We start from the raw sequence: 26,512 nt of genomic DNA, 5'->3' as shown, positions 1-26,512 counted from the left end.
ATTTCACATGTCTGAGTGGTTAACACTCCACCAAATTGTGTCCCTGCAGCCTCTGTATATAAAACTGTATATAAACTAGCTCCACCTGCAGCAGCTACAACAGTAACATGCTTTTGACACACCGATGCTTCAGTACTAATAATGTATTGATGTCACTGATAATAATACAGGCTATCAGTCAGATTTACTAAAGTATGATTTTTCATGTCGGACTTTTACTTGTAATGGAGTATTTTAGCTTTCCTGTATTAGTACTTCTACTTGGGTAAAGCATCCGAATACTTCTTCCACCACTGCACTACATGTACACGAGCTGTAAATAATGATCTAGAAGAGCCTGTTCTTCGCAGTCTCCCTTGACCCAATGAGACTCCGGTCCGCCAGGTGGCAGTAAAGCGCCCCGTGTTATCAGACGACCGACGCCCGGATAAAAAAAGGACCGGCCACCGGAACTGTTAAGTACTGCGGAGAAGCTAAACGGTGAGTTTCAATGTCACGAACGTCGCAGTGTAGTTTTTCTTTTTATTAGGATTTATCACCAATATATGTGTAATATCACTGCTTTTTGTTTTTAACCATGATTAAGCCGGTTTGGGCTACTTTCGACTGAGCTGCCACGTTAACTAGTTTAGGGAACATTTGAAGGTCTGTTTGTACCTCAGCAGCTAACATGCAGCACGGCTAATACTGTAAAATCAGATGTATTATGTTTAAATCAAGGTACAAATTAACAGCTACAGTTAATATAAACACAGAAACATTATTACGTAATATACAGCCAATTCACCTCAAAAGCTTATTGTGAAAATTCAGTGTCACACAAAGTCAGAGCCCGTATTGTCTTTAAGTTATTTCATGTTTTTATGGCTGTTTTCGGATCACAGCTGCTTGTCAGTTCAGTATGAAAGCAGGTGGAGTAAATGCAGGCGCTCATTTTTTTTGTTATTGAGAATTTAGTTGCTGGGATTTATCAAATAATCACTCTTAAAGTGACTGGTTGCACAAGGTGTGTGTACAGCGTATTCAGACGCTAGTGACTGCCTGTGTATCTGTAATTGTCTTGTTGTCATTTCAGATCAGCTCTCTGGTGAACATGGGCCGCCACTTTGGAAACTTGGCCAAGATCAGGCATGTAATCACTTACAGTCTGTCCCCCTTCGAGCAGAGGGCTTTCCCCAACTACTTCTCCAAGGGAATCCCCAATGTGTGGAGGAGGTTCACAGCCTCTTTCTTCAAAGTTGCCCCCCGTGAGTTTTATCATTTATTGACTCATGATGTCAACAAACTGTTTTTTTTTTTTTTTTCAGTAAAAAGAAAAGGAGACCTGTTGGTTTCAAACCTCTAGGCTATGATGTTTTTTCTCGTCGAGCTTCAATCTCCATCCGGATTGATCATTACAAGTGCCAGGGTGTTGAGTTGGGCTGGTGCCCAGTTACATGTTGTGGGTGTTGCATGCTTTAACCCCAGCTTCTGTTGAAGTTTAACTGACAAGTTGTAGTCAACCGCAAAAAGCTGCTGATTTCAGGATGCATCAAATGCCAACTGCGTGGCCACAGGCGCTGGAAGCACCTTTCTTTGCTATGTTTTAAAAGGCAGTTTACAAAAACCCAACTTTTACAAGTCATCTGTTAAAAAATGTAACCTTGAAATGTGTGTTTTGCAAATATCTGTGCTATGTATCGACTAAAAATACATTATTTTCTTTTCTTTATTTAGAAAGTATTATTGTTCGATGAAGCAAATACAGCTGACCTACTGGCATAAATAGTCAGAAGCAGTAGATGATTTGTTACTTTTTAACAGGCAGGGTGGCCAAGTGGAAGCTTTTAGCAATGCAAAGTGATCGTTAGGGTACTGATATTTCAGAGCTATGATCGGGGCCATAACAAACCTCAGACGAGGGATCAGTGAGTTAGGCAGAGTAGGCTAACTTATTCAACTAAACAACCCATCTGTTCCTGCACTTTCTGCTACAAGGGGATGGAGGGTGGTGATGCATCCACCTACTGTCATGCGACAAACTCCAATTTTGAACTGTGACGTTGCAGTATTTTGTGCTTTTTTTTTTTCTCATGTAGAATATCAATTTGTTTTTCTTCTGTTTTGAGTCAAGTATTCTTTGCTGACTACACTCACAATGTAGCACAAAGGGTTGGAATGAAATTTTAATAAATTGTTGAAAATATATTTTTTGAGGATCTCTGCAAGCATGAATGGTATTCATTTTAAAGGTCATACTCGCAGGCTCTATTTCACAGGAAAGTGTGGCTACATAAAATGAAATTCAGTGCTAAGCCCCTGGTGATAATTTATTGTGTAATTTTTCCCTTTTTTTTTTTTTTTTCTTTACAGCAATGACCCTCATGTATCTGACTTACAGCTGGGGCAACAGTGTCCATCAGCAGAGCAAGAGGAAGAACCCTGCTGACTACGAGAATGATGAATAAACTCCTGCCACCTCTCTGAAATCTGCCCTCTTCTTAATTCCAGCTCTGTATGTTTCACCAATAAAGTTGAAAAATATTTATGTGAATTCAGTCTTGATTGATTTAATTCAGCCACCTACTCTTTGTTGGATCAGTGTTTATTCAATGTGGGTGTCAAATCAGTGGCAAAGGCATACGCCAAAGAATAGTAGCTCCAACATCATATTCAGCTACACCTGCCAACACCGTGGCTCTCTGGCTTCTCGTAGCCTATTTAAAACATTGGAGTCCCATTCTTCACCATCATCATTGCAACAACTGCAGATAAATGGAAATGCAGGATTTTCTCTGCCATTGTGAGCCTTTGACACAGCACCCAAGCCAATTTGGTTGTAGTAGTTCCCTGGTGGACTATGGCAAGTTTTAGTTTTTAGCTTTCTGGATGTTGTTTCTTCTTCACCTGCTCAAACCTTTCCAACTTTTACACATTTATGGTCATAATAATTGTAAAAAAAATTATGTAATACTGCATATTTTCAATTCAAAATAGTTTTTCTTGGGTGAGAAATCTCACCCCACCAAAAAAACAAACAGCAACAACATGCACATAGGTCTTCCACAAATCAATGGAAAATGCTGCAAATACTTTGTGTAATTATGACTTTCCTTTCAGTATTCCTAAAAAGGGACGGGATTTGTTCAGACTTGTGACAACATTTATAACAACCACCTCAAGCATACGCACAATATAACTGTTGGCCATCATAAAATGTAACAGTCACATTTATTTTGACAGATACAGGAGATCATTCCTGCCCACTGCAATAAAACTGTACAATAACTCACCTCTGGCAAAATCCATCACAGTACAATAACACTGTTGACTGTGTTTCTTGGTTTGTTTGTATATAATATATATAGATATATACTGTACTGTATATATATATACATATATATATGTTGACTGTGTTTCTTGGTTTGTATATAATATATAGATATATACTGTACTGTATATATATATATATGTTGACTGTGTTTCTTGGTTTGTTTGTATATAATATATATAGATATATAATGTACTGTATATACTGTGCATTTTATATTTTATATTTTTTACTGCTATTTTATTGCTTTTCTATTATTCTATTCTATTCTATTCTATTCTATTATTCTATTATTATCTTATTGCTTCTGTATGCTGCTGTAGCGAAAAAAATTTCCCCTCGGGGATTAATAAAGTAAAATACCTACCTACCTACCTATTTCTGCAATTCTTTTCATTATATCCTCTCGGTCTCTTCAGCCTGATAAAAAAAAAAAAAAAAAAAAAAAAGACACTTGCTCCTGTAATCCCGACGGCGGCCTGTAGGGGGCGCACGACCACGGCGTCTCCTTATTGGTCGGCGGACGGACAGAAAATTCCTGAACGCTCTCACGCATCAGCCGGCGCACCGCATGCTGCTGCTCAGCTTCATGGAACAAGAACAAGGGTGGATCACCGTCCGCTGACCGAGAGTCCCCCCCGTAGCCGCCGCCGTCACTTTTACCCCCCTGAACTGTACTCCTGTTCTTCCTTTTCGCTCCGTACTGTAAAGTCAAGCCCGCCAGGATGTCGGTGATCGGTTTTGACGTCGGCTTTATGAACTGCTACGTCGCGGTAGCCAGAGCCGGAGGGATTGAAACGGTCGCTAATGAATACAGCGACCGATGTACACCGTGAGTACGAGCAAGCCGACCGCGTTGTGCGCGGGTTTGTGTGTCTGAAAGCGGAGACGGGACGTGAACGAACCCGCTTCTTTTGGTTTTTTTTGTTCATCATAATATTCAGGGAAGGCTTAATGCTAGCTAGCCAGTTAGCCTGCTAATGGATTTCACAACAGGAAACGGCATGTGAGTGCTAAAGCTAATGTTAGCTGAGACGAAATTATTGGAGCGTATAGAAATTGCGGCCCCCTCCCTCCCCTCCCCCCACTTCACACATCAACGTGCTTTTTTTTTGTGGAGTTACGTCATTAATATCGTCGAGATAATCTAGAGACTGATAATTGACTTGCCCGGTCAGGTGATGGATGTTTTACTGCAGTCATGAATGGGCGCATGACGCGAGGAGGCCGGATCCTGGCTGTCAAAGCGGCTTCATCAGTCCATTGTACTTAGATTTTCACACCCATAGTCCACAAAGGGTGAAACGATAAAGGACTGTAGAATATATAGTTATAATTAATCATGCGTATTATCACCATTTCATTAATGGTGGGATCAATATTTTAGAAGCTGCACCATTGTAAAAAAAAAAAAAAAAAAAAAAAAGGTTATAGATGAGACAACTGAATTTTGTTTCGTGTTTTTTTTTTTTTAGAGCATGTGTTTCTTTTGGACCCCGGAATCGATCGATCGGTGCAGCTGCAAAAAGCCAGGTATGTTTATCTGAGACGCTGTGGGCCCCTGGGGAAGAAATGACCACGAACCTGACTATGAACAATACCAGACATGGATGCAACATGCATCAAATTCAGCACAGACACAGAACAAGCTTTCAAGGCAAAAAAAAAAAAAAAATAATTCTACATTTTATATAATGTGCATGTGTTTAATAGAGGTTTGTTTTGGGTTTTCCTCTGGTAAACAGGTCGTCACAAACTGCAAGAACACAGTCCAAGGGTTCAAGAGGTTTCATGGCAGGGCGTTTTCAGATCCGTATGTGCAGTCCCTCAAAAACAGCCTGGTCTATGATATTGCACAAATGCCCACAGGAACAACGGGCATCAAGGTAAGAGAAGAACGTGGGACATTCACAGATAATCTGTAAAATGCACTACTTCCAGCTCAGACACACAAGATAGCTATACCTCATAATTCATTAAAACGCCACTCTGCTTCTTATCGGAGTGATTTTTGATACCAATATTTCCCATATATTGTTCAGTTTTGGGTGTTCAACATAAGCAACAGCCTGCCACAAAACCAAAATCTTCCATCAGATGCTCTCAGGCACAAAGACAAAAGCATTGGGCATATTGATGGTTTAAAACACAGGCCGGTTTCAACTTGTCAGTGACTCATCATATAATAAAAGGAGGCCGCTTGCATCAGATACTCTGTGATAATATAACACTGGAAATACTGTATATATGATTGTCACAACAGCAGATAGAAGGAAAATACACTCATGAATATCAAAATACAAGACACTAAATCAATAGTTACAAAAGTTATATTACAGAGTAACATACCCATATAAATTAGTAAAGGTATGGATAGTGTTTATTGAAGGAGTTTGTTATCCATTTAATCATCAGACCTGGATATGTTTTTGTGTTTGGACGATCGAATTCAGATTTATTTTTTGCTGGATTTTATTTTTTGATAGATTTCAAATAAACCTTTATTGCCAACATGCACTAAAAATCTCGCTGATGAACAGCAGTTTATTGCACCTATGATGCAGCTCGATTGCAATAAAGTTTGAAATGTTTCCCTGATAATACAATGGAAGTAAAGTGGACATTGTTCAGACTGACTGAGTAATGTCGGTGCCTGACACAATAGATACATTACATTTACATTTGGTCAGCTCAATAATGAGATAGTTAAGTTTTATAAGCCAAGTATTGTTCACTCACTTTAATTTTGAGCTGAGATGAAAGAAGCCATGAGCACAATGTAATAATCTCTCTTGTCTGACAATCTGACGGTTGCTACAGGTGATGTACATGGAGGAGGAGAAAGTGTTCAGCATTGAACAGGTCACTGCCATGCTGCTGACCAAGCTGAAGGAGACGGCAGAGGGGGCACTGAAAAAGCCAGTGGCTGACTGCGTTGTGTCTGTAAGTATGCAGTCCTTACAACAACCTAAAGTCCCTCCACCCGCACTGGTGTTTTCACTTCTGTTGCCTCATTAGACTTCTCCTGAATGGCAAGTTTACAAAATCACATGGAGTTGCCAAACAATTCCCAGGATAGCTCCACCTGTGTTTGACCTGATCAGCGTTCTAATCAGTCAGGGTAATTGAGAATTGAGACACTTTAAGAACATCAATCTATTTCAATTATTCTTCTCCTGTAACCAGGTTCCTTGCTACTACACTGACGCTGAGAGGAGATCAGTGGTAGATGCTGCTCAGATTGCTGGACTCAACTGCCTGAGGCTCATGAATGAGACGACTGCAGGTCTGTACAAGGCTGGGACAAAGATGTGCACGTTAAAGATTGATGTACTTCCACTCAGAGTAACATTAGTCATAAAAGGCACACTTTGATTCTTATTTACTTTATTAATAATTCAACCATTTTCCTTATAGTTGCATTGGCCTACGGAATCTATAAACAGGATCTTCCTGCCCCAGAGGAGAAGGCCAGGAATGTGGTGTTTGTGGACCTGGGCCATTGTGGTTACCAGACATCAGTGTGTGCCTTTAATAAGGGCAAAGTCAAGGTGAGTAGTCAAAGCAACACACTGCACATGTTTTATCAGGCTGTGATTTGGCTTTGTTTCATTCCCACTACTATCTCTCGGTCTCTTTTTTTTCTTGCCGCTTAGGTCCTTGCTACAGCATGCGACCCAGAGTTGGGAGGAAAGGATTTTGACGAGGTACTGGTCAATTATTTCTGCGAGGAATTCAGCAAGAAGTACAAGCTTGATGTCAAGTCAAAGCCCAGGGCTCTGGTCAGGGTCTACCAGGAGTGTGAAAAACTGAAAAAACTCATGAGTGCCAACTCGTCTGACCTGCCGCTGAACATCGAGTGCTTGATGAATGACGTGGATGTCTCTGGAAAACTGAACAGGTAGACCAACAGGAAGACATTTGTTGCTTTTTGTGCTCATTGTTCCTATCTGCTGTGTGTTCTTTTAAATGTCCTTTTAAAGTTTAAGCCAGATTCACCTTTTTTCTTGCACAAGGGGTCTGTTTGAGGAGATGTGTGCAGATATTTTGACCCGAGTAGAGCCCCCTCTGCAGAGTCTTTTGGAATTTGCCAGTGAGTATAATTTTGAATATTAGTTTCTTGATTCTATTTTCTATTTGTTTCTTTATGTTGATTTAATTCAGCAACATAATCAGCCTCTAGTGTAGGCTATAGTGAAACTATTTTTCTTTTGTCCCATAAGAACTGAAAAAGGAAGACATCTATGCAGTTGAAATAGTGGGTGGAGCTTCCAGGATCCCTGCTGTCAAAGAGAGGATCAGCAAATTCTTCGGGAAGGAGTTGAACACCACCCTGAATGCTGACGAAGCAGTGGCCAGAGGATGTGCTCTGCAGGTATATCACACTCTGGGTTTAAAGCAGCTGTTTCTTTCTGCAGCTCACTGAAAAAATGGTTACTTGTTAGCCTCTAACCAACTTTAGCATCTGTTGATATTTGGAAATGCAGCTTTCATTGAATCTTATGTTTATTTTGCCACAGTGTGCGATACTTTCTCCTGCCTTCAAAGTCAGAGAATTCTCCATCACAGATATCGTTCCATATCCCATCTCTCTGAAGTGGCATTCTGCCGCTGAGGAAGGCTTGAGGTAAAGAAATAAACCAATTTGCTGTATTTCTATAGTGCCTTAGATCTTTTTTATTTTGTTTATTTATGATGTAATGGTGATTTGTTGCAGTGATTGCGAGGTATTTCCTAAGAACCACGCAGCACCTTTCTCCAAAGTCCTGACCTTCTACCGGAAAGAGCCTTTCTCTTTGGATGCCTACTACAATTGCCTGAAAGAGCTGCCTTACCCTGATCCCACGATTGGTAAGAAACTAAAGTGTCCGAAGAGATTTCTAACCAGTAGAGGGTTCGATATACCCAAAAGCAAACTCGCATACACGAGATGTCGCCGGTGTGTCACCTACAAATCCAGCAGAAACAGAGGAAGTGTCAGCATCCCGCCATGTTCTGGTCTATCCTCAGTCCTTTTTTAGTTAGTTTGTTGATAATCCTGAGCAACGTTAAAGTATCTCTCTATACATCCAAATTTTAATGGCATCCGAAAGCTTTTTTTCCTCCTTATTTTTTTGTTGAGCATGCTTTTTTCCCCCCTTTCGAACAGGTCAGTTTCTGATCCAGAAGGTGATCCCACAGGCCTCTGGAGAGAGCTCCAAGGTGAAAGTCAAGGTGCGGGTGAACATTCATGGTATCTTCAGTGTGTCCAGCGCCTCCCTGGTTGAAGTGCAGAAGTCTGATGAGACAGAGGAGCCCATGGAAACAGAACAGGCCAATGACAAAGAAGGAGAGGTACTTGACCCAAATGAGTGACATCATAAAGCACTTTTACACTGAACATGAGACCTGTGGGTGCGGCCGTTCATACTTCTGATTTGAGACATTTAAACGCTGTCTGGTTTTGATTGTTTCTCCACAGAACAAGATGCAGATGGATCAGGATGAGTCGCAGGCGCTGGGAGATGCTGAGAAAGAAACAGAAGACAAGACACCTCCGGGGAATGAGGAGATGGAGGTAAAATGCACAATTTTTGTTCAAAATAAATAAATAGACTTGTCCGTTTATTTGGAGGTACAATTTAATACGATAGCCCACGATAAAATCTGTCAATGTTATATTTTTCATCCTTCTGTATGGGTATGTAAGGGTACTTGCATGCATCCCAAGCTGTTCAGTACGCAATGTTCTGTTCGGTGTGAAGTTTCCTCTGTTCAGTCCACCCTGTGAACCTAATGGTTACCATCAGACGTCAATTTATGTCGACATATTTGTGCACGAGTTCCACCTGGAATGTTTTGACAGTGCACCAGTTGTTGTCGGTCAGCCTTGAAGGGGCACAGACACTGTTAGTTTCATAAAACACGTACGATGTATTAACACACAACATGCTGAGTTAGCCAGAATCTGCTACTTCTCTGCTGACACTGTACAAGTCGGTTGACCGGCCACCATGTGGAGATCACACTGAATGGAAACATCAAAACAGGGAGGGAGAAAGGCAGTGTTGCTCTGTGCAATGTTAAAGCAGAAATTGCATTACTGGGTTTAATCGTTAGTTTAAGTTAATTATGAATATTTTGCCATCGTCTTATTCCACATTTTTCGCTTTATTTATGATTCTTTTCTTATTGACAACACACAGCTTTTGAGGGCCTTAACTTTTCCAGTTAGAATTATGGCCAATTGGGCCTTTTTGAATATGTTCATGTTTTATTTACTGTACTGAAAATGTATCGGATGGTGCCTCCACAACCGAGGTTTAGACCAAACTGGGAGTTGTGTGTACTGTTACACCCCTATGTATGTGTGTATGTAATTGGGTTAGACATTTTAAACACAATATGGTACAGTATGGGGAGGCTGTGGCTCAGATGGTAGAGTGGGTTGCACACTAATTGTTGGTGGCTCAATCCCCAGCTCCTCCTGTCCACATGCCTAAGTGTCCTTGAGCAAGACACTGAACCCTAAAATTGCTCCCGATGGTGTACCATCAGTGTGTTTTAAGTTGCTTTGGATAAAAGCATCAGCTAAATGAAATGTAATGTATAGTACAGTGCCACTAATTGGATTTAATACAGAACTTGTGCATTCAATTAACTAGGTTTTACAGACATTATAATAAGTTGGCAAGTCATTGCATGCCTTGATATATTTTGAGTGATATTTATGCCGATTCTTTTACACTTTTAGACCACCACAGAGGAGAGCAAAGGTGAGAAGAAGTCCGACCAGCCCCCACAAGCCAAAAAGCCCAAAGTCAAAACAAAAGTCCTGGAGCTTCCCATTGAAAACAGTCCACAGTGGCAGCTTGCAGACGACATGCTCAATCTTTTTGTAGAAAATGAGGTAACTACATCTTCAGCCCTCACATAGACACATTATTAAATCCAACCATCGGACTGCCATCTTGTTCAGCTGTTACAGCTGCTGTTTGGATTCTCCTCAGGGAAAGATGATCATGCAGGACAAGCTGGAGAAAGAGAGGAATGATGCCAAGAATTATGTAGAAGAGTACGTGTACGAAATGCGGGACAAAGTACATGGGACGCTGGCTGTGTTTGTCAGTGATTCTGTAAGTAAACAACCTCCTTTGACTCATCTGATCATTTGAAGATTTCTCTTTTCTTTGACATGTTGTAAAATAATGTTTTTACTTTTAGGACCGAGATGCTTTGTCTTTAAAGCTGGAGGACACTGAAAACTGGCTGTATGAAGACGGAGAGGACCAACCCAAACAGGTGTACATCGACAAACTGACAGAGTTAAAGGTAACTATTGATGAAGACCTATTTTTATAACCATTCATTTGTTTACATTGATTTCTTAAACTGACTTGTATACTGTGTGCTCTACAGAAACTTGGCCAGCCCATCCAGGAGAGGTATACAGAGGCTGAAGAAAGACCCAAAGCTTTTGAGGAGATGGGAAAACAAATCCAGCAGTACATGAAATTTGTCGAGGCCTACAAAATGAAGGTATGACTTAAAGCTTTTTAACTTAGAAGTTTGGTATTTTGTTTTAATTCTCTCACCACATCCACATTTACAGCACAGTTTCTACTGGGCATTGTTTAGAATTACACTAAAAAGAACTATTAATCCAGCCACATAAACACTAAAGAAGATCATTAGGAATAAACATACGTTGCTTGCAGTAATTGGTAACACTACTATTGTTGTTTCCCTTTTATTTCCAGGAGGAGCAATATGACCATTTAGATGAGGCAGATGTCACCAAAGTGGACAAACTGACCAACGATGCGATGATCTGGATGAACAGCAGCATGAACCAGCAAAGCAAGCAGAGCTTGACAATGGATCCCTCTGTCAAAGTCAAAGATATTAAAGCAAAAACAAGGGTGAGAGTGCATGGAAATCAAAAAGCGCTGAGCACTGTAACTAGAAAGCAGGAAATTTAAAATGGAGAATCCTATATATGTAGAATATATATCTACGTTACTTAAGTCAGCTACATATGGCTGTTTTGTTGCCATTGTAACAATGGTATGTGATATGACACATGTATGATTTATAATCCATGACCAGTTCAGGCTGTCTAATTGTTTTCCTTTTTTGAGGTAGTTCAAATTAACACCCGAGTCACATGGCTGACTTTTTTTTGTTTTTCTTCACATACAGCAGCATGAATAACTTTGGTGCCTATGTTGTAATTATTTAATTGGTAAGGTCAGTCTTTCTTGGAATCAAGCCATTATTTCATGATGTATTCTCTTTAAATTTCCAGGAGCTGTTCTCTGCTTGTAACCCCATCGTGATCAAGCCCAAGCCCAAAGTGGAGCTTCCCAAGGAGGACACGCCTGCAGAGCAGAACGGGCCTGTCAACGGACAGGAGAAACCCCAGGAAGAAAGTGCAGACAAGGGGGCGACCGAGACCACAGGCAATCCCACTTCCGAAACCACAGAAAGCAAACCTGACATGGACCTTGATTAAAGCAGCCTAATACCTCCTGAAGCAAAGCTGAACAGGAGCCGATTGTTTCAGACTGAGATGCAGCCTGGCTGTATATCAGAGCCGGTGAGGTGTTTCAGGAACTGCACTTCACAGTCAAAAGCAGGCAGGGTGTTTAGCACTCTGCCCCGGCTCCTGGTGGTATCTCTGTCTGATGACATAGCATGCCCTCTCTCTTTCTGGATGACATAAATCAAAAGCCAGCGGCAATAATTCTGTTTGACAATGAGCGCTGTACACATGATGGTATTTATTTCTGTTGTGTGCTCTGTAAGTGTTCTGGTCTGTGTCACAATATGGTTTTAATAAAGTTATTGAAAATCACGTGCACCATCTTTATTGCTGTGGTCAGTGCAGTAGCTACCAACAGATGTTAAAAATACAGCCCTCCTCCTGCCACTCTTCATCATCCTCACTCTTTCAGCCCTGGTTTCTTTAACCTTTGACCTCCTCCACTTATCCTGTGCTGAAAGGCTAGTGTGGAAGTGATGCACAAAAAAGGACATAGAAGACATCTGTCATAAAACGGGGAATTTAAGGGTGTTGATAAAATGAGTAGATAATAGCATTTTTATTTTTTAAAGATTATTTTTTGGAAGAAAAAAAGGTACATAGTTATAATGTGTAATTGGTTTGGCTGTCTATGGTCCTGTTCGCTAATTTAAATCAGTTATTTTAATGACTTGTATTGAATTATATATGTATTTTAAATGATTAATGTTACATATGATTCACCGATAATTTGGGTAACTTTGGATAATTATGAACCTGAAAGGTTAAAACAAGGACCTCTGATGTTGCCTAGCAACCTGGATCTGATTTTGGGTTAAACACTTGTAAAAAAAAAAAAAAAAAAATCGTTCAAACTTCCTTCCTGGACACATGTAATGGCTGAAATCATTTTTAAAAGCTGTAAAACGCTCGACAAAACATTTATTTTTTGTTTTTTTTTGGTAATTTAAGGAAGCGTAAAGAATGTGCTTTCTTTTTCAAATCAAAGATCCGCCATTTAACAGCTCACACCGGTCCGTGGTTTAGCTAACGAGGGGTGCGACATTGGAACAGCTGGACGGACGCACGCGCTAAGCTCCACGCTGATCGAATTGGTTGTTTCGCTGTCAGTCAACTGGTCGATAACGCTACGGTTGACCCGCCCACCAAATAACAACCAATCACAGGCGGAGCGTCCCTCCGAACGCCAGCTGACGTCACCTCGCGGTGAGTGCTGTTTGCAAGTTCGCATCTCACAGCAGAAGTCACATGATCCATCCAGATCCTGTCTGTTCACACTAAAAGCTGCAGATTCTCGAGGTAAAATTGAGCACAATTTTGTCTTTGTGTTTTGCTACTTAATACAAGTTTTGGTCACACTGCGCGGGTGAGTTAAAGCTGTCTTTTACCAGTTTGTTTGTCGATCCTGAAACATTAGCAGTGATCTCATTGTACTATTGTTGGAGGAGATAGTTATCTTTATGAGTCTAAAGTCTGATTAGGTATTTTCTCCAGAGTTGCTTCGAGGCTGAACTCACTAAGACGTGGAAACCGTTCCTCTTTCCTTGTTTTCTTTTCTTCAGGACGATGAAGCTGATCATCCTTAATGATTACGACCAGGCAAGCGAGTGGGCTGCAAAGTACATCAGAAACAAGATCTTACTGTTCAAACCTGGGCCCAACAGATATTTCACAATAGGGCTCCCCACAGGTAAGAGAAAGATTGGAAGAAGCAACTGTGTTCAAAATATATATATATATTTTTTCAGATTTCAATAAATTCATGGACAGAGACGTTAAACTTGAGTAATCCCTTAATATAGAGAAAAGTTTGTATTTTATCAAAAGCACCAAAATTAATGCATGTATCTTAAGCAACAGCTTATTTACAGTTTGTTTCACTTCTTAGCAAATTGACTCGAGTTTTAGATTTTGTGACATCATATTTCTTTTGCAAACTTTGCTGCAAAGAACCAGTGTATCCATCACATGAATTTAGCAGAGTATAAACCAAACATTTTAAGACTGAAGTACTGTCTCAACACAGTCTGTAGAAGTACAGCTCCTGAATAAATGTATTGTTAGTTCGCACTCTGTTTCTCATCCACCTAGTTGCTTTAAAATCCTTTTTCTGTCTTCAGGAAGCACTCCTTTAGGTTGTTACAAGAAACTGATTGAGTACTACAAGAATGGACAAATCTCATTCCAGTACGTGAAGACTTTCAACATGGACGAATATGTAGGCAAGTCGTTATCATTCTTCATCTGAACATTGAGTTTACACATTGGGGGAATTCTGTGTGAAACTGTCATGAAATGCTTTATAGGACTTCCCAGAGATCATCCTGAGAGCTACCACTCCTTCATGTGGAATAACTTCTTCAAGCACATAGACATAAAAGCAGAGAACACCCACATCCTCGATGGCAATGCTGCTGACCTGCAAGCTGAGTGTGAAGCCTTTGAGGAAAAGATAACAACTGCTGGGGGGATTGAGCTGTTTGTTGGAGGTCAGGAGGACACGGTGTTGAAATCTCTACAACCAATAGCACTGTGATTACAAATTGTTTCCCAGTCTTGTTCTTGTGTCAAATGAATATGCAGTCATGGTTGAAGCAGTATAATTTAAAAAAAAAAAACACTCTTCCTATCCTCTGTCAGGTATTGGACCCGACGGCCACATTGCCTTTAATGAGCCTGGTTCAAGCCTGGTTTCCAGGACCCGGGTGAAGACTCTAGCAAGAGACACTATCATGGCTAACGCCCGATTCTTTGATGGTGATCTCTCGAAGGTGCCAACCATGGCACTGACTGTAGGAGTGGGCACTGTCATGGATGCAAAGGAGGTTAGTGCTTCTTTTTTTTAAGCACTTGTTGTAGTTGCTTCTTTTGCAAACCATGTGTAAGGAATGATCACTTGATGTCAAAACTTTGCTGACTTGCAAATTTCTCCTGCTCAGTCAAACACCTTTACTGTTTACATTTCCTGTCAGGTCATGATTCTCATCACTGGAGCGCACAAGGCGTTTGCTTTATACAAAGCTATAGAGGAAGGTGTGAATCACATGTGGACAGTGTCTGCATTCCAGCAGCACCCGCAGACCGTTTTTGTGTGTGACGAAGACGCCACCCTGGAACTGCGAGTCAAAACTGTAAAGTACTTCAAAGGTAAGACTAAATCACAAAACGCGCAGTTACAGTTCATTATAGAGCATAAACTTCGTACATTTCAGTTGTCATGAACTGCTATCCAGGTTGCATTGAGAAACAGACATGTTATGTTTGCTCTCTCCGTAGGGATGATGTATGTGCACAACAAGCTGGTGGAGTCGCCTCCGTCAGAGCCTAAGAAGAACTGAGGAGCTCACGATCAAACTTGATGGGTTTATGAGGCATTTTTCACAAGAGCACACTTCAATGATTCCTTTATTTCTGGTGGAGATTGTGATCGTGATCAAGCAGTGCTTGGAGTTCCCCGCAAAAAAAATCCTCAGAGATATTTAGGAGCTGGTTTCACGCAGGCTATCAGGTTTTCAGATTCATACAGATTTCCTTCTCATTTGTTCTTTGTAATAAAGTGAGTTTAATTTGTATATCTTGTGTGTTTTGGTATTTATGCTGTTGTTTTCAGTCTGTGCCTCCAATCACATCACGGAACAACTTCTTTTGTCTTTAAGTGCTCCAATTTGTGCAGGAAGAAGTGTATTTATACAAAATTACTGCGTACAAAGTCAGTTTTGTGGTAGGCCCTACTTGCACTTTAGAGCTCACCAAGATTTTTTGATAGTTCAGACAAAAATATAGTTTTTTTTTTTTTATTTAGATTTTTATTCTCTAAAATACAAAGTCTTTAAGGAATTTGGTGGGATGAACTATTGCAACATCCTTTAACTTCAGTCAAACTGATGGTGTCAACGGTTCCAAATTCATATGTTTATGTAGGTTTATGTAGGTTTATGTAGGTTTATGTAGGTTGGCTCTTTCCTGTGCGAACTTGACGACGCAAAGTTTCCGATGCACATGAAGGCAACATCCGGGCTACTGTCGTGAATATAATTTTTGTCCTAGGACGGCAAAGGCATAACCCGCCTTGTTAATCCACCTGATTGGCTTCGCTGGATTTTCTTATCTAAACTAACCAATCATCCGTGAGCCCAACTACGCCAACTAGCCAATCAGAGGACGAGTAGGGCGAGTCTTGCCTTTTGCCATCCTAGAAAAAAACCAATTTGGCTTCCTGGTGACCGAAGTGGAAGAAGGAAGGAGATGGCCGACTAAGAGGCAGTGTTATCTTTGCTACTTCGTCGGCGAGATTTGCTTTTCCGTAACGCATTATTTTTTTAAAGCTGAAGTAGGAAGAGGACGTTTTGGATATTTTGTTCCTATTCCAAAATGGCAGAACAAAACAGCAACGTCAGATATCAAGAGGTAAGTAACAGGTCGTTGAAGATGTAGCCCGCCGCTAGCTGTCAGCTAACAGTAGTCAACATGAGCCTGTCACTGAGGGGAAAACAACGACGTTGGTTTACGGGCGGGCCCATGGTGGAGATACATATTTTAGGTTTACAAAAATCCTAAAATTGAAATGATCACCTTTTATTTGTGACATATAACTTGAATGCAGTGTTTTGCGTTCTCATCTAGCAGCTGGTTGGGCTCCTCGTAGTGTCAGCCTGTATCGGCCTGAACAGGAGTGGTGTGTTTGACCAGCCTTGATCCAGGACCGTCGTGCTTACCTGATCACTGACCAATCCTCTCTAACTTAAACTACAGACACGGATCAGGATCAAAAAAATACTCGTGTGAAGGTGTAGCCTGCTCAGTTGTTGATCAACTGTATCGATATGCAGATGTGTGAGTTAATGAGTTTAGTGTACTTTGTGCTGTGTTGTAGTGATGATCAGGTGTCAGTGTTGTTGGTGAGTGTGAAATAAGTGTTTACGTATGGTATTGAATGAATGAAGTGCCTGACAAATCACCCGAGCTAAATCTCACCATTTGATGTAAAAAAAAAAAAAAAAAATCCTTTAAATCCAATATATTTCCTTTTAAAGCAGTCGTGTTTAATGACTTGTATATCTGCGTAATGGCCTATTACAACCAGAAATCTTTCCCTGGATTGCTACAAAGGTATAAACCAAATGGCAAATATGTTGTCTCAAGTTTTCCAAAAGGATGTTGCTGACACACGCCGTTTTATTAACCTTTCTTCAGCTGGTGAATGAGGAGGAGCCGGCCCAGTCTTCCCAGGAGGGACCTGCACTGGACGCACCACCACCCTACAGCAGCATTGCTGCAGCAAATGCAGGTTAGGCAGCTTAACAGCTTTGTCACACGCTGTCAAATATCTCCATTTTAAAATACGTTAATCCTTCCGTGGTACTACATGCCGGTTCTCCACCGACAGTGATAAGTCTTTCAGCTGAAAAACAGAAATGGTGTGGAAGTAAAATGAAAAGTAAATGAACAACAGTTCTTTTACTGTGTCATGTGATTCTCGTAAAGCATACGAAGCATATCTGACAGCTGCTCCTTGAATTTGAGAGGAACAAAGTCACCTCCTACACGATCCCCGCCTCAGCCTGTCAAACTGTACCTTGGTATTTTAATGTCAAAGCTATTCTGACGGCAGCATATATTTCCAACAAATTTAAACTTCAACAGTACGTCACATTTGATGAGCTTCTCTTGTGTTTTATAGCCACATTTTTTTTTTTACTCTGAAAGTATAAAATAACTTGAATAAGACAGAGTACAATGCATGTTAGAGAAATCTGAAAAAACTGCAGTAAAGCACAGATGTCTCACACACTGAGTATATATACATACATTTATTTACATGAATAAATATATATAGTTTACTAAACTGTTAGCCATAGATTTTATATTGTAAAGCAGAATAGCATGTGTGCACGACAGATCTCATGTTTCTAATCCAATTTCTTAAGAGGGCATAGGTCAGCATGTTGCACAAGTGGGCGCGGCCTTAGATGAGTCCATTGATCTGTTTTAGTGCTTTTCGTGTTGAGGCACACAAAAGAGGATTTCTGGATAGCAGCCAAACGACCCAGATAAAGGTCTCAGCTTGTATGGAATGAACATAAACAGTAATGGACACTCATATTGTATATAATGGCTTTCTACCCGCCAGTCTGGTTTTCATAACTCTCAGCTCCTGCTTTCTTTTTTGAAGGAAGCGAAAGAAGATTTTTGTAAGTCAGCAGTCAAAGCTTCATAACAGCTGGTGAATGAGTCAAAACCGGATGACTTTCAGTTCTGCTGTTGATATAATGCCTTGAGATACAAATTTAATTTCTCTATCTGCTATGTGCCAGAATACACAGTACAGTCAAGTACTAATACTAAAGTAAACGTACAGTGAAGCTCTGAGGTTGGAACATCAAAGTCTGCCGCTGGTGTTCAGTGAAATATCTTTAACTTGGGGACAATTGATTGTAGTTAGAATACGTCACAGGCTCCAGGAAGATGTTTTTATTCATTTGATCAAATAAAAGAATTAATTGAGAAATAAATTGACAGATTAATTGATAATGACAATATCTGCTGTAGTAGAGTAGAAAGTACACCATTTAAGCATTATTAAGGTCCAATAAATCAATCAACATTTGATTTTTTTTTTTTGTGTGGAGTGTAAGCGATGCTCTGGAACGTATAAGGACTTGATTTCGGGAAGGACCTCTCATCCCTGATATAAAGTCATTTGCGTGTCACATCCGCAGCTTTCTTTGAATACAAGGAGGAGGGAGGACGATTTCCCAACCCTCCATCCTACAGTGTTGCTACCACTTTGCCCTCCTATGATGAAGCTGAGAGAAGCAAAGCTGAGGCTGCCATCCCCCTGGTCGCCGGAAGAGTCACGGTACCCGCCTGCTCTCAGATGTCATTTCTGTCGATTCGTCATGCACAAAAACATTCAAACAAAACAGAGTTATTATACGGTATATTTCATGCTGTTGCAGGAGGAAGACTTTGTGGCCAGGGATGACTTTGAAGATGCCGACCAGCTGCGAATAGGAAATGATGGCATCTTCATGCTCACTTTCTTCAGTAAGAAATGTTTCAGCATTTCAGCAGCTGACTTGTGCAAATGTATACATGTGATCACTGAACATTAACAAGATGGACTCTTATCTATGTTGCTAATATTTGTCGTGTAGTTGTTTTTAAATGAATGCTCTGGTTTGAAGGCTGTTCTACTCCACCAGCTGCAAGTTTGTTTTTGAGCAAGAAACAGTAGAAAAGAGAATATGTGCCCGCCAGTTTGATGAGTTAAAAAAAAAGAAATGATTATGATTGATTAATAAACAATGTCTTTGTGTCTCCAGTGGCATTCCTCTTCAACTGGATTGGCTTCTTCTTGTCGTTCTGTTTGACCACATCAGCCGCTGGTCGATACGGGGCCATCTCAGGCTTCGGTCTGTCCCTCATCAAATGGGTTCTTATTGTCAGGGTAAGAGCAGCTTCCTGAATATGCAGCACAACCGGTTCAGCTTTTTCAGTTTTGTTTCAACAGGAGGAATAAAACGATGAAAATGTTGCGAGATAACTTTGCATGGTTGGAGTCATTGTACTGCTCCTCACCGTGTTCATCTTGTATTTCTGCAGTTTTCCACCTATTTCCCCGGTTACTTCGATGGACAGTACTGGCTGTGGTGGGTGTTCCTGGCCCTGGGTGAGTTATTTCCCCACTACTACATGTTGCGAACTGTTCTCTGTTGTGTGATCATTTCTCTCATGACGTATCTTTTCTTTGGACTCCAGGTTTCATGCTATTTATCAGAGGCTTTGTCAACTACTCCAGAGTGCGTAAATTGGCTGATCCTACTTATGCCACTCTTCCCCGAACAAGGGTACTCTTCATCTATTAGAGGTAAGTTCTTTTATTGTGGCCACGATCATCGCATCAGCCAGGTGTTACTCTTTACATGCACACACTGAGATCAAGGCAGCTGTTGAATATCTGACTTTACCCACCACCTACCAAGTGCTTTTTACTAAGTAAATTAGTCGGGGTCGTCATCACCGGCCGGCAGCATGCCTCTCATGTTGACTCGAATCTATGGCTGTGTGCAGCAGTTTACAAAGATTCACACTCAAAACATTCGATGTTTTGAGATTGAAATAAGTCACCTACGAGAGTAAGTTCGGTTGATCAGGTCAGATGTCTTGACGGGCATCTCGTGCGTGACCGTTGACAACAGCAGATGTTCAGAAAAACTTGTTTTTACCTTCTCTCTGGACTGTATTTTGTTCCCCACCTGCACTCCGCGAAGACCCGTGCCCTCCTCAGCGTCTCATTGGCTCGTTCCGTGATATTCTTATCCTAACCAACCTGACCGATGACGACGACAAGTCAGTACTCGCCAGTCAGCGGCCGAGGAGGGCGGGTTGTTGCTCGTAGTGACAGCGGCTGATGAAAACGGACAGAACACATAGCGTTCCTCCTTAAATCCTTAAATTCTGGTCGAGTGAAAGTTCAGTTCAGTTCAGTACGTACATGTCTGGTCCTTTTAGTCCTACAAGAAGCATTCAGCTTTCTGAGAGTCACCAGTTTTCACGGTCACTCATTAAACCTGGCCATTTTCTGTCTACTGTAGGTATTTTCTATGTATACAGATATAATATAAATGTAGACATGGGCAACATTTAAGTTTGCTGTGAAAAATGTTTCTGATCACAAGTTATCTGTAATTTATAAAGATAAACTCACGCCTACCAAGTGTTGCAGCAACATGGAAACATGGAAACTGCAGCCTGGGTGGTTAAACAGCACACAGTTGAAGTCAGAAGTCTCTTGATAAGAAACTCAATCTATTGTAAAGCTGAACGAGCCGAGCGATCCAAGCAAGCGTTAATAAGTAGGTAACTGCATAACATTTTTACTGGCTGACGTCAGGAGTCACTTCTGAAGACATGATCCATTTCTAAATTTGATTTGTACCTCTTCCTGTGATTAAAAATTCAGGATGTGGAGGAGGAGGAGGAGGAGGAGGACATGAAGAAGAAGAGTTTCAAATTAAAGTGAACCAGAAATCAACCAGATGAGATGTAGATGACTCAAGACAATAAAATATTCAGGAATTATATCACTTGTTTTACTTTTGTTTTGAAACTTTATTAATGGAAAATGGTTAACAGTAATAGTCCCTAAATGTACTCATTAGTGGTGAATGTTAAGTGCTATTTACATCTGTCTGTAATGTATAAGTAATGCCTTATATCATTTGATGGTAGCATATGAGCATGCATCTGCCCTTAAGGTCAATAAGTAGGGAGTGTTGTTGACACTTGAAGCCAACAGGTTTTAATTAGTACAACACAGTGTAGACTTGCCATAGCATGCAGCACACTTTGTAATCGGCACGAATCTCACGTTCATGGTTCTACGAGGCTGTTTTTAGAAACCACGTACACTTCAAAAGCAAGCTGTCATTCGTGCTAATGTTTGCATTACCACGCATTTCACTCACCTGTTGGCTTTAAGCAGAGGTGCCCGTTATTTTATTGTTTTAAAGCCGGGAGGGAGCAGTGTTGTCCGCAGCTTTTCAGTCAGTAGAAACTGATCATTAAGGGCATTGTGGTAAACTATAACTTGCTTGGTGTCAGTGCAACACACCGAAATTACATCCATGCGTCAAAAGGTTACGATTTTGCCTGTTAAATGTTTTACTGTGCGTTAAATCGGGTAAAACTATCCAACCTGGAAAAAAAAATAATTCAACTTACAGATATGATTTTAGAGGATCCGGCCGGCACTTGTGAGACGCGAACAAGCCAGAAACAAGATGGCTACAATTGCCAAGTGACAAACCCCCGGAGCTGCTCGGCTCAACAGAGAAGTGACTCTGAATTTTCTGGACAGTGACGGCGACCAGGAGGATATTTTTTTATGAGCACATGTTTTGGTCTACGTCCTTAAAAAGCTCATTTAAGCAGCAACAGCGTGACCTCTCCATGAATCCTCCGTAGAGTCCACATCCCATTCATTACCAGTGGAGAAGCTCTGCCATGATAAAAAAAAATAAAAATAAAAAAAGAGTCCCGGCTGTTAAAGTTCTGGATCTAATTATCTAAGAACATATAACTAAGTTAAATTCCATTTCCAGGTGGGGTTTTTTGCCTTAAGGTTTAATTGGCAGATAAGGAGAATAGTTTTTTTTTTTTTTTTCTTGTGGGTATCAATTATATCAAAGAATGTTGTATGCAGGCGCACTTTTAGCAACGTAGCCAATAAAACCCAGGGGGATGTTCCCATCCGTAGACACGCAAAACAAGGTGGCGGTGCAGGACTTTGTTTCTGTTTTACATTACAAATTGAATCATCAGTTAACTCCATACTTCTGCCGAGGCTTTAATTACAGACCAATTATGCTTATTTCTATGTGATGTAGAGCTGCAACCTTTTGAGGTTTTGTTGTTATGAATCTGTACAGAAAATGTTTAGTGTTAAATAAATGTCACTTTCAATGTGTCGTTTTGGTCGTCTGGTTTGTGAACTCAAGTGCAACCAACAGCAGGTACAACATTCAGGTTTCAGATACTCAAAATAGATGAAGTTTATTTAAAATGATTAGTTACAGGTCAGATTTATGAAGTTAGGGATTTTTTGTTGTTTTGTTTTACAGATCAGCGGCTCCTAGTGGCAGCAAAGTGTAACTGTTGGAAACATGAAACAACATCCAGAACTCTGAGAAAGCCGTCATTGTTAAATTGTTTGTCCTGTGAAACTCCAGTTCAAAACTACTTTGTCATCACATGTACAGATCAAAGTGCAGATGACAGAAAAGTCCAAGTCACGGCTCTCTTTTAAGATGGCTAGATCACCATGGTAACTGATGCTGCAAAATGAACCTGGTCCGAAGTAGGTTGAACTTGCTCCGTTGGTCACCCCTCAGGTGTCCTACTTTATGAGTGACTGCAAAGCATTCGTATCTCTTGTCATGTGTCACACATACCGAGACAAAGTCCACTGCACGACAGACACTTTTCTAACGTGTACATGCAACTGCAATAAAGATATTCCCACAGAAAGCCAAAGATGATTTCCAGACAGGTGAGGAATCGGTTACAACACACCCAAATAATAAAGATAAAGATCAGCAGACTGACAGTAAGTCAAGCACAACATATGACCATTTACTGGGAAACTTCAGCTCCCCGTTACGCTTACTGTATTTAGTCAGTGTGGATGTTTGGAAAGTTGCATTCAAATAAAATAGTTAGTCCTTCAAATTCTGGAGATCTGACATGTTAACTGTGACGTACGTTGGATAGACATCAAAACTACTGACTCCCTCGCAGCACTGGTCCATGTCCCACATTGTCCCATACAGACATACTCTTAGCCTCACATTGGGTTCGAAGGACTCCGGTCACGCTACTTGGAGCACATGACCGCCACTGAGCAGCAGAAGTTTCCAGTCAATGAGTCACAAGTGTCGGGACATATAAAAATATATGTCCCGTTACTTTTGTCAGCCTCTAAAGTTCCACCAAATGTTATTGAAGTGGAAACTGTTTAAAAAAAATACCCAAAAATTTTTCACTCAGAATATTTGAAGGAAAGTATTTTTTTCTCCTCATTGCATAAAAATGGTCTCGAACGCTCCTTAATCTGAGCATTTGAGATGAACTGAAGCGCAGGTGGACGTGTTGACACTGTGCTCGTTGTTTCTCCTCACCTTTCCTTCTTCTGTGCAATAAGACGACCTGCTACCAGACAAAATGGGATGTTGCGTTAGTGTTTGAAAAGAAGATTGCAGGGTGCAGCGTTTCAGCTCCGATACATTTTACGACTGATTATTGTGTGACATACATATGTTCAAAATGTCCTGTTCCTCTGAAGCCATCCTCGAGCAGCGTCCGGTGCTTTTTAGTTGCGGCGTCGCCGTGTCTTCAGTCCTGGGAGCCATTCAGCCATCTGGGGAGGAAGAAGACGGCCTTCTGTCTGATGTTTGTCCTCGGACCACGTTTAGGTTTCCCGTTCTTTTTCAGAGCCACGTACCAGTTCTGGCTCTGATACTTCCGAGACTTGTACGTGTTGTAGTGGTTCTCCTCCAGTTTCTCCAGGAAGTAACATTCGTCAGTGACTGTGGGCTGAGAGAGGAACACAAAACAAGCACCGTCAGCTGACTGCAGTCTTAGAGGATTTATTGGTTTCAGTTTAAAAAGGCAATCGTCAAGTTTCAAAGTACAAAAGTACAAATTCCTGACATTCACTGACTAAAAAGTTGAATTTCCTTTTCTTACAATGAACCGAATTTGTGTGCTTCACTTATGAGTTCACAGGCATCTACAGCACAAAACCTACAGTTGTTTTTACTACTTAAACAATATACTCAGCAAAATATTTCTTCTTTATTGTGAAAAAGATGAATGAATGTACTATGGCTGCCTCCGACTAAAGACTGTCCTCCACTTGGCTGCAGCACAGCAGTAATGTAGCAGCATGCTTCGTATTATTGGCTGCGAAGGACTTCCTCTCCGAAATTTTAAAATCGATCAATCGTGGTTTTACAAACTTTACATCTGACCTCTAGGTCATCTACTCAACCAATTGTTGAAATCATTGTTTTGTAGCCAAAGCTGTCGAAATGTTTATTTTCCTGGCATGTTTGCATTCGTTAGCAGCTACAGGAGAAAGTACACATGGACTGAAGTCATTGTTGTCGAGTAGGAAGGAATAAAACCGCTCGGGGGGGGGGGACAAGCTCAACAACACTTTACAGAAAAAAAATACTTCAATGAATATTTTACATTTTAAAAAATGGAGACTTAAAATTTAAACACAGTACAAACAAAAACTCCATGATATCCATGATGATCAAATCCCCTGAGTTTCCATGTCTGGAGTACTTTTTGTATAATTTCTGGTATTCCAGAAATTCCATGACCAGTGGGAACCCTGCATTGATCCCAAATGTATTCAGCTGTGGATACTCACGGAGTTGTACAAACGTCCTTCACCACTCATGGCCAGATATCGGCTGGCTTCTATTCCTTGGATGACCACGACGCCTGTGTCCACAGCTCGGAGTTTTAAAACAACTGAAAGGAGAAACAAGTTATAATAAATCTGATGGCTGATAAGTCACATAATCTGTTGTCTTTAGGACTTCACTGTAAAGGTCAGTCTCTCCAGCATCTGAATGTTCTCACGTAAAAACTTTATTTTAAGAAATACAATGCGTAGATGTCATAATACATTATTTACTTTTATTGATAACATCATCTCAGTGCAAATCAGAAAATAAAAGTGGAAATGATCCAGCAGCAGGCCCTTTTCCATCCATGTCCTCTTACCACATGTTAAATGGAAAAGAAAAGATAATTATCATCCACCTGCAATACAACTTAAGAGTCACACAGTTACCTAATAAAGAAAACAACCTGCAAGAAAGGAGAGGAGAGCGGATGAGGAGAACTGGTGTTTATGGAAAGACCTTAATTAGGAAGGTCTGCTTTTATGTTCTGTACCAGTTTCCACTTTATCAGTTGTAAAAACTGGACTCGAAACAGGTCAAACCTCTGCACCAAATACAGAAAATGATAACGTCATGCGTGTGCGTCCTGCTATTAAACTTTTTTAATAAAAGTAGAAAAGCCTCTGCTGCTTCCACATGTTCCCTCAGATAAATATATATACAGGCGGCCAAACATGAATAGATTTAAAATGAACGAAGTCAAATAAGTCTGTGTTTTCCAAACTAAACAGAAGTGGCTTCACGTTAAAAAAAATAAAATAAAATAAAATAAAAGATATTGGGACGGTTCCCACATGTAATCTAATTTAAAAGAGGAGTTAATCGACTGACTTGCAGTAAAGGAAGTGAATGCATGACGTGAAGTGAAGGCCTGACCTAGATGTAAAGTGTGCTGAATGCTGCAGTCTGTTACTCACTGTGAGCGTCCGTCTCGTCCTTCTGGCCCCGCACCGTCCCATCGGGGAGGATCTGGAGGTGATATCCGCGATTCTTGCAGTAGAGCCGCGTCAGCCGCTGGTAGCCCAGCAGCAGCAGGCCGCTCTCCACTGCCTGGTCCCCCTCCACTGCCTGGTCCCCCAGAAACGACAGCTCTCCATCCGTCATCCTGCTGGCAGGAAACTTGGCTCTGTACCACAGCAGGTGGTTTGGCAGTGTGGATGCTTTATATGGAAACTGTCAGCGGACTCTATCCCCCTGCAAAAGGTCAGGTGCCTACATGCTCGTGAACGAGCCGCAGGGACCACACAAGTAGCTGAATGCGCGCTCCCGACTCTTGGCCCCATCCTTCCAACTCGGGTGATGTTATGGAGTCAGATCCCTGCCTGTTATGGTTTCAAATGAACTTTTAAAACGTGCAGTGATTTTGGTGACTTTGTTTTTATTTTGTTTAATTTACTTGTAGTAGTTAAAATGCAATAAAATGGAGATGGAAATACAGTAAGTAGCATAGATTACCTGAATCATCATATCTAACAGTGCAATATTCGGTTTCTATTATCCCTCCAAAATATATCTCTATAAATACTTCAAAATATTTGTTTTTATGAAAAGTATACACGTCTTGATAAAATTAGGGATAAAAACACGTTTGTCATCATCCAGTTCCCCGTCTGAGTGTTTCAGGTGTCCGCTCACACCTGCCATTATGCTTCCTGGATAGCCCATGGCAGAATCATGCAGGATATTTTTCATGGT

General features: G+C 40.8%; 5 protein-coding genes across 7 annotated transcripts; 4 read left to right on the top strand and 1 right to left on the bottom strand.

The window, feature by feature from the left end:
- Positions 1-414: 414 nt before the first annotated feature.
- On the top strand, positions 415-2,533 carry uqcrq (ubiquinol-cytochrome c reductase, complex III subunit VII). Its single transcript, XM_069697053.1, has 3 exons — positions 415-480; positions 1,076-1,247; positions 2,353-2,533. Exons 2-3 carry the CDS (start codon positions 1,094-1,096, stop codon positions 2,445-2,447), a joined length of 249 nt encoding a protein of 82 aa, XP_069553154.1. The 5' UTR covers positions 415-480; positions 1,076-1,093; the 3' UTR covers positions 2,448-2,533.
- A 1,316-nt stretch (positions 2,534-3,849) lies between these two features.
- Positions 3,850-12,146, top strand: hspa4b (heat shock protein 4b). Its single transcript, XM_069697051.1, has 19 exons — positions 3,850-4,142; positions 4,786-4,843; positions 5,056-5,196; positions 6,131-6,253; positions 6,497-6,596; positions 6,728-6,861; positions 6,967-7,211; positions 7,327-7,403; positions 7,534-7,685; positions 7,831-7,937; positions 8,028-8,161; positions 8,460-8,644; positions 8,772-8,867; positions 10,044-10,199; positions 10,300-10,425; positions 10,514-10,621; positions 10,709-10,828; positions 11,050-11,211; positions 11,598-12,146. The coding sequence occupies exons 1-19, from the start codon at positions 4,036-4,038 to the stop codon at positions 11,802-11,804; spliced, it is 2,538 nt and encodes an 845-aa protein (XP_069553152.1). The 5' UTR covers positions 3,850-4,035; the 3' UTR covers positions 11,805-12,146.
- An 898-nt stretch (positions 12,147-13,044) lies between these two features.
- Positions 13,045-15,406, top strand: gnpda1 (glucosamine-6-phosphate deaminase 1). Its single transcript, XM_069697050.1, has 7 exons — positions 13,045-13,133; positions 13,397-13,524; positions 13,955-14,056; positions 14,141-14,323; positions 14,475-14,659; positions 14,807-14,981; positions 15,111-15,406. The coding sequence occupies exons 2-7, from the start codon at positions 13,401-13,403 to the stop codon at positions 15,170-15,172; spliced, it is 831 nt and encodes a 276-aa protein (XP_069553151.1). The 5' UTR covers positions 13,045-13,133; positions 13,397-13,400; the 3' UTR covers positions 15,173-15,406.
- A 633-nt stretch (positions 15,407-16,039) lies between these two features.
- Positions 16,040-22,306, top strand: ndfip1 (Nedd4 family interacting protein 1). 3 transcript variants are annotated; one of them, XM_069697048.1, is made up of 8 exons: positions 16,040-16,241; positions 17,028-17,121; positions 18,554-18,693; positions 18,794-18,881; positions 19,160-19,284; positions 19,440-19,506; positions 19,596-19,704; positions 20,800-22,306. In XM_069697048.1, the coding sequence occupies exons 1-7, from the start codon at positions 16,206-16,208 to the stop codon at positions 19,700-19,702; spliced, it is 657 nt and encodes a 218-aa protein (XP_069553149.1). In that variant the 5' UTR covers positions 16,040-16,205; the 3' UTR covers positions 19,703-19,704; positions 20,800-22,306. The 3 variants fall into 3 exon arrangements, with proteins under 3 accessions (XP_069553149.1, XP_069553150.1, XP_069553148.1); XM_069697049.1 differs by lacking the exon at positions 20,800-22,306 and adding an exon at positions 20,535-20,793; XM_069697047.1 differs by lacking the exon at positions 20,800-22,306 and adding an exon at positions 20,108-20,793.
- A 689-nt stretch (positions 22,307-22,995) lies between these two features.
- Positions 22,996-25,921, bottom strand: fgf1a (fibroblast growth factor 1a). The gene is made up of 3 exons (XM_069697121.1): positions 25,735-25,921; positions 24,778-24,881; positions 22,996-23,930 (listed from the first exon to the last, which is right to left on the bottom strand). The coding sequence occupies exons 1-3, from the start codon at positions 25,919-25,921 to the stop codon at positions 23,730-23,732; spliced, it is 492 nt and encodes a 163-aa protein (XP_069553222.1). The 3' UTR covers positions 22,996-23,729.
- Positions 25,922-26,512: the final 591 nt, after the last annotated feature.

Source organism: Brachyistius frenatus, unplaced genomic scaffold (assembly GCF_029030835.1).
Source record: "Brachyistius frenatus isolate BFR_SWC_R1_liver_20210118 unplaced genomic scaffold, ASM2903083v1 Contig_22, whole genome shotgun sequence".
NCBI lineage: Eukaryota > Metazoa > Chordata > Actinopteri > Embiotocidae > Brachyistius > Brachyistius frenatus.
The sequence above is the reverse complement of the archived record's forward strand: the minus strand, read 5'-3'. Positions and strand labels throughout refer to the sequence as shown.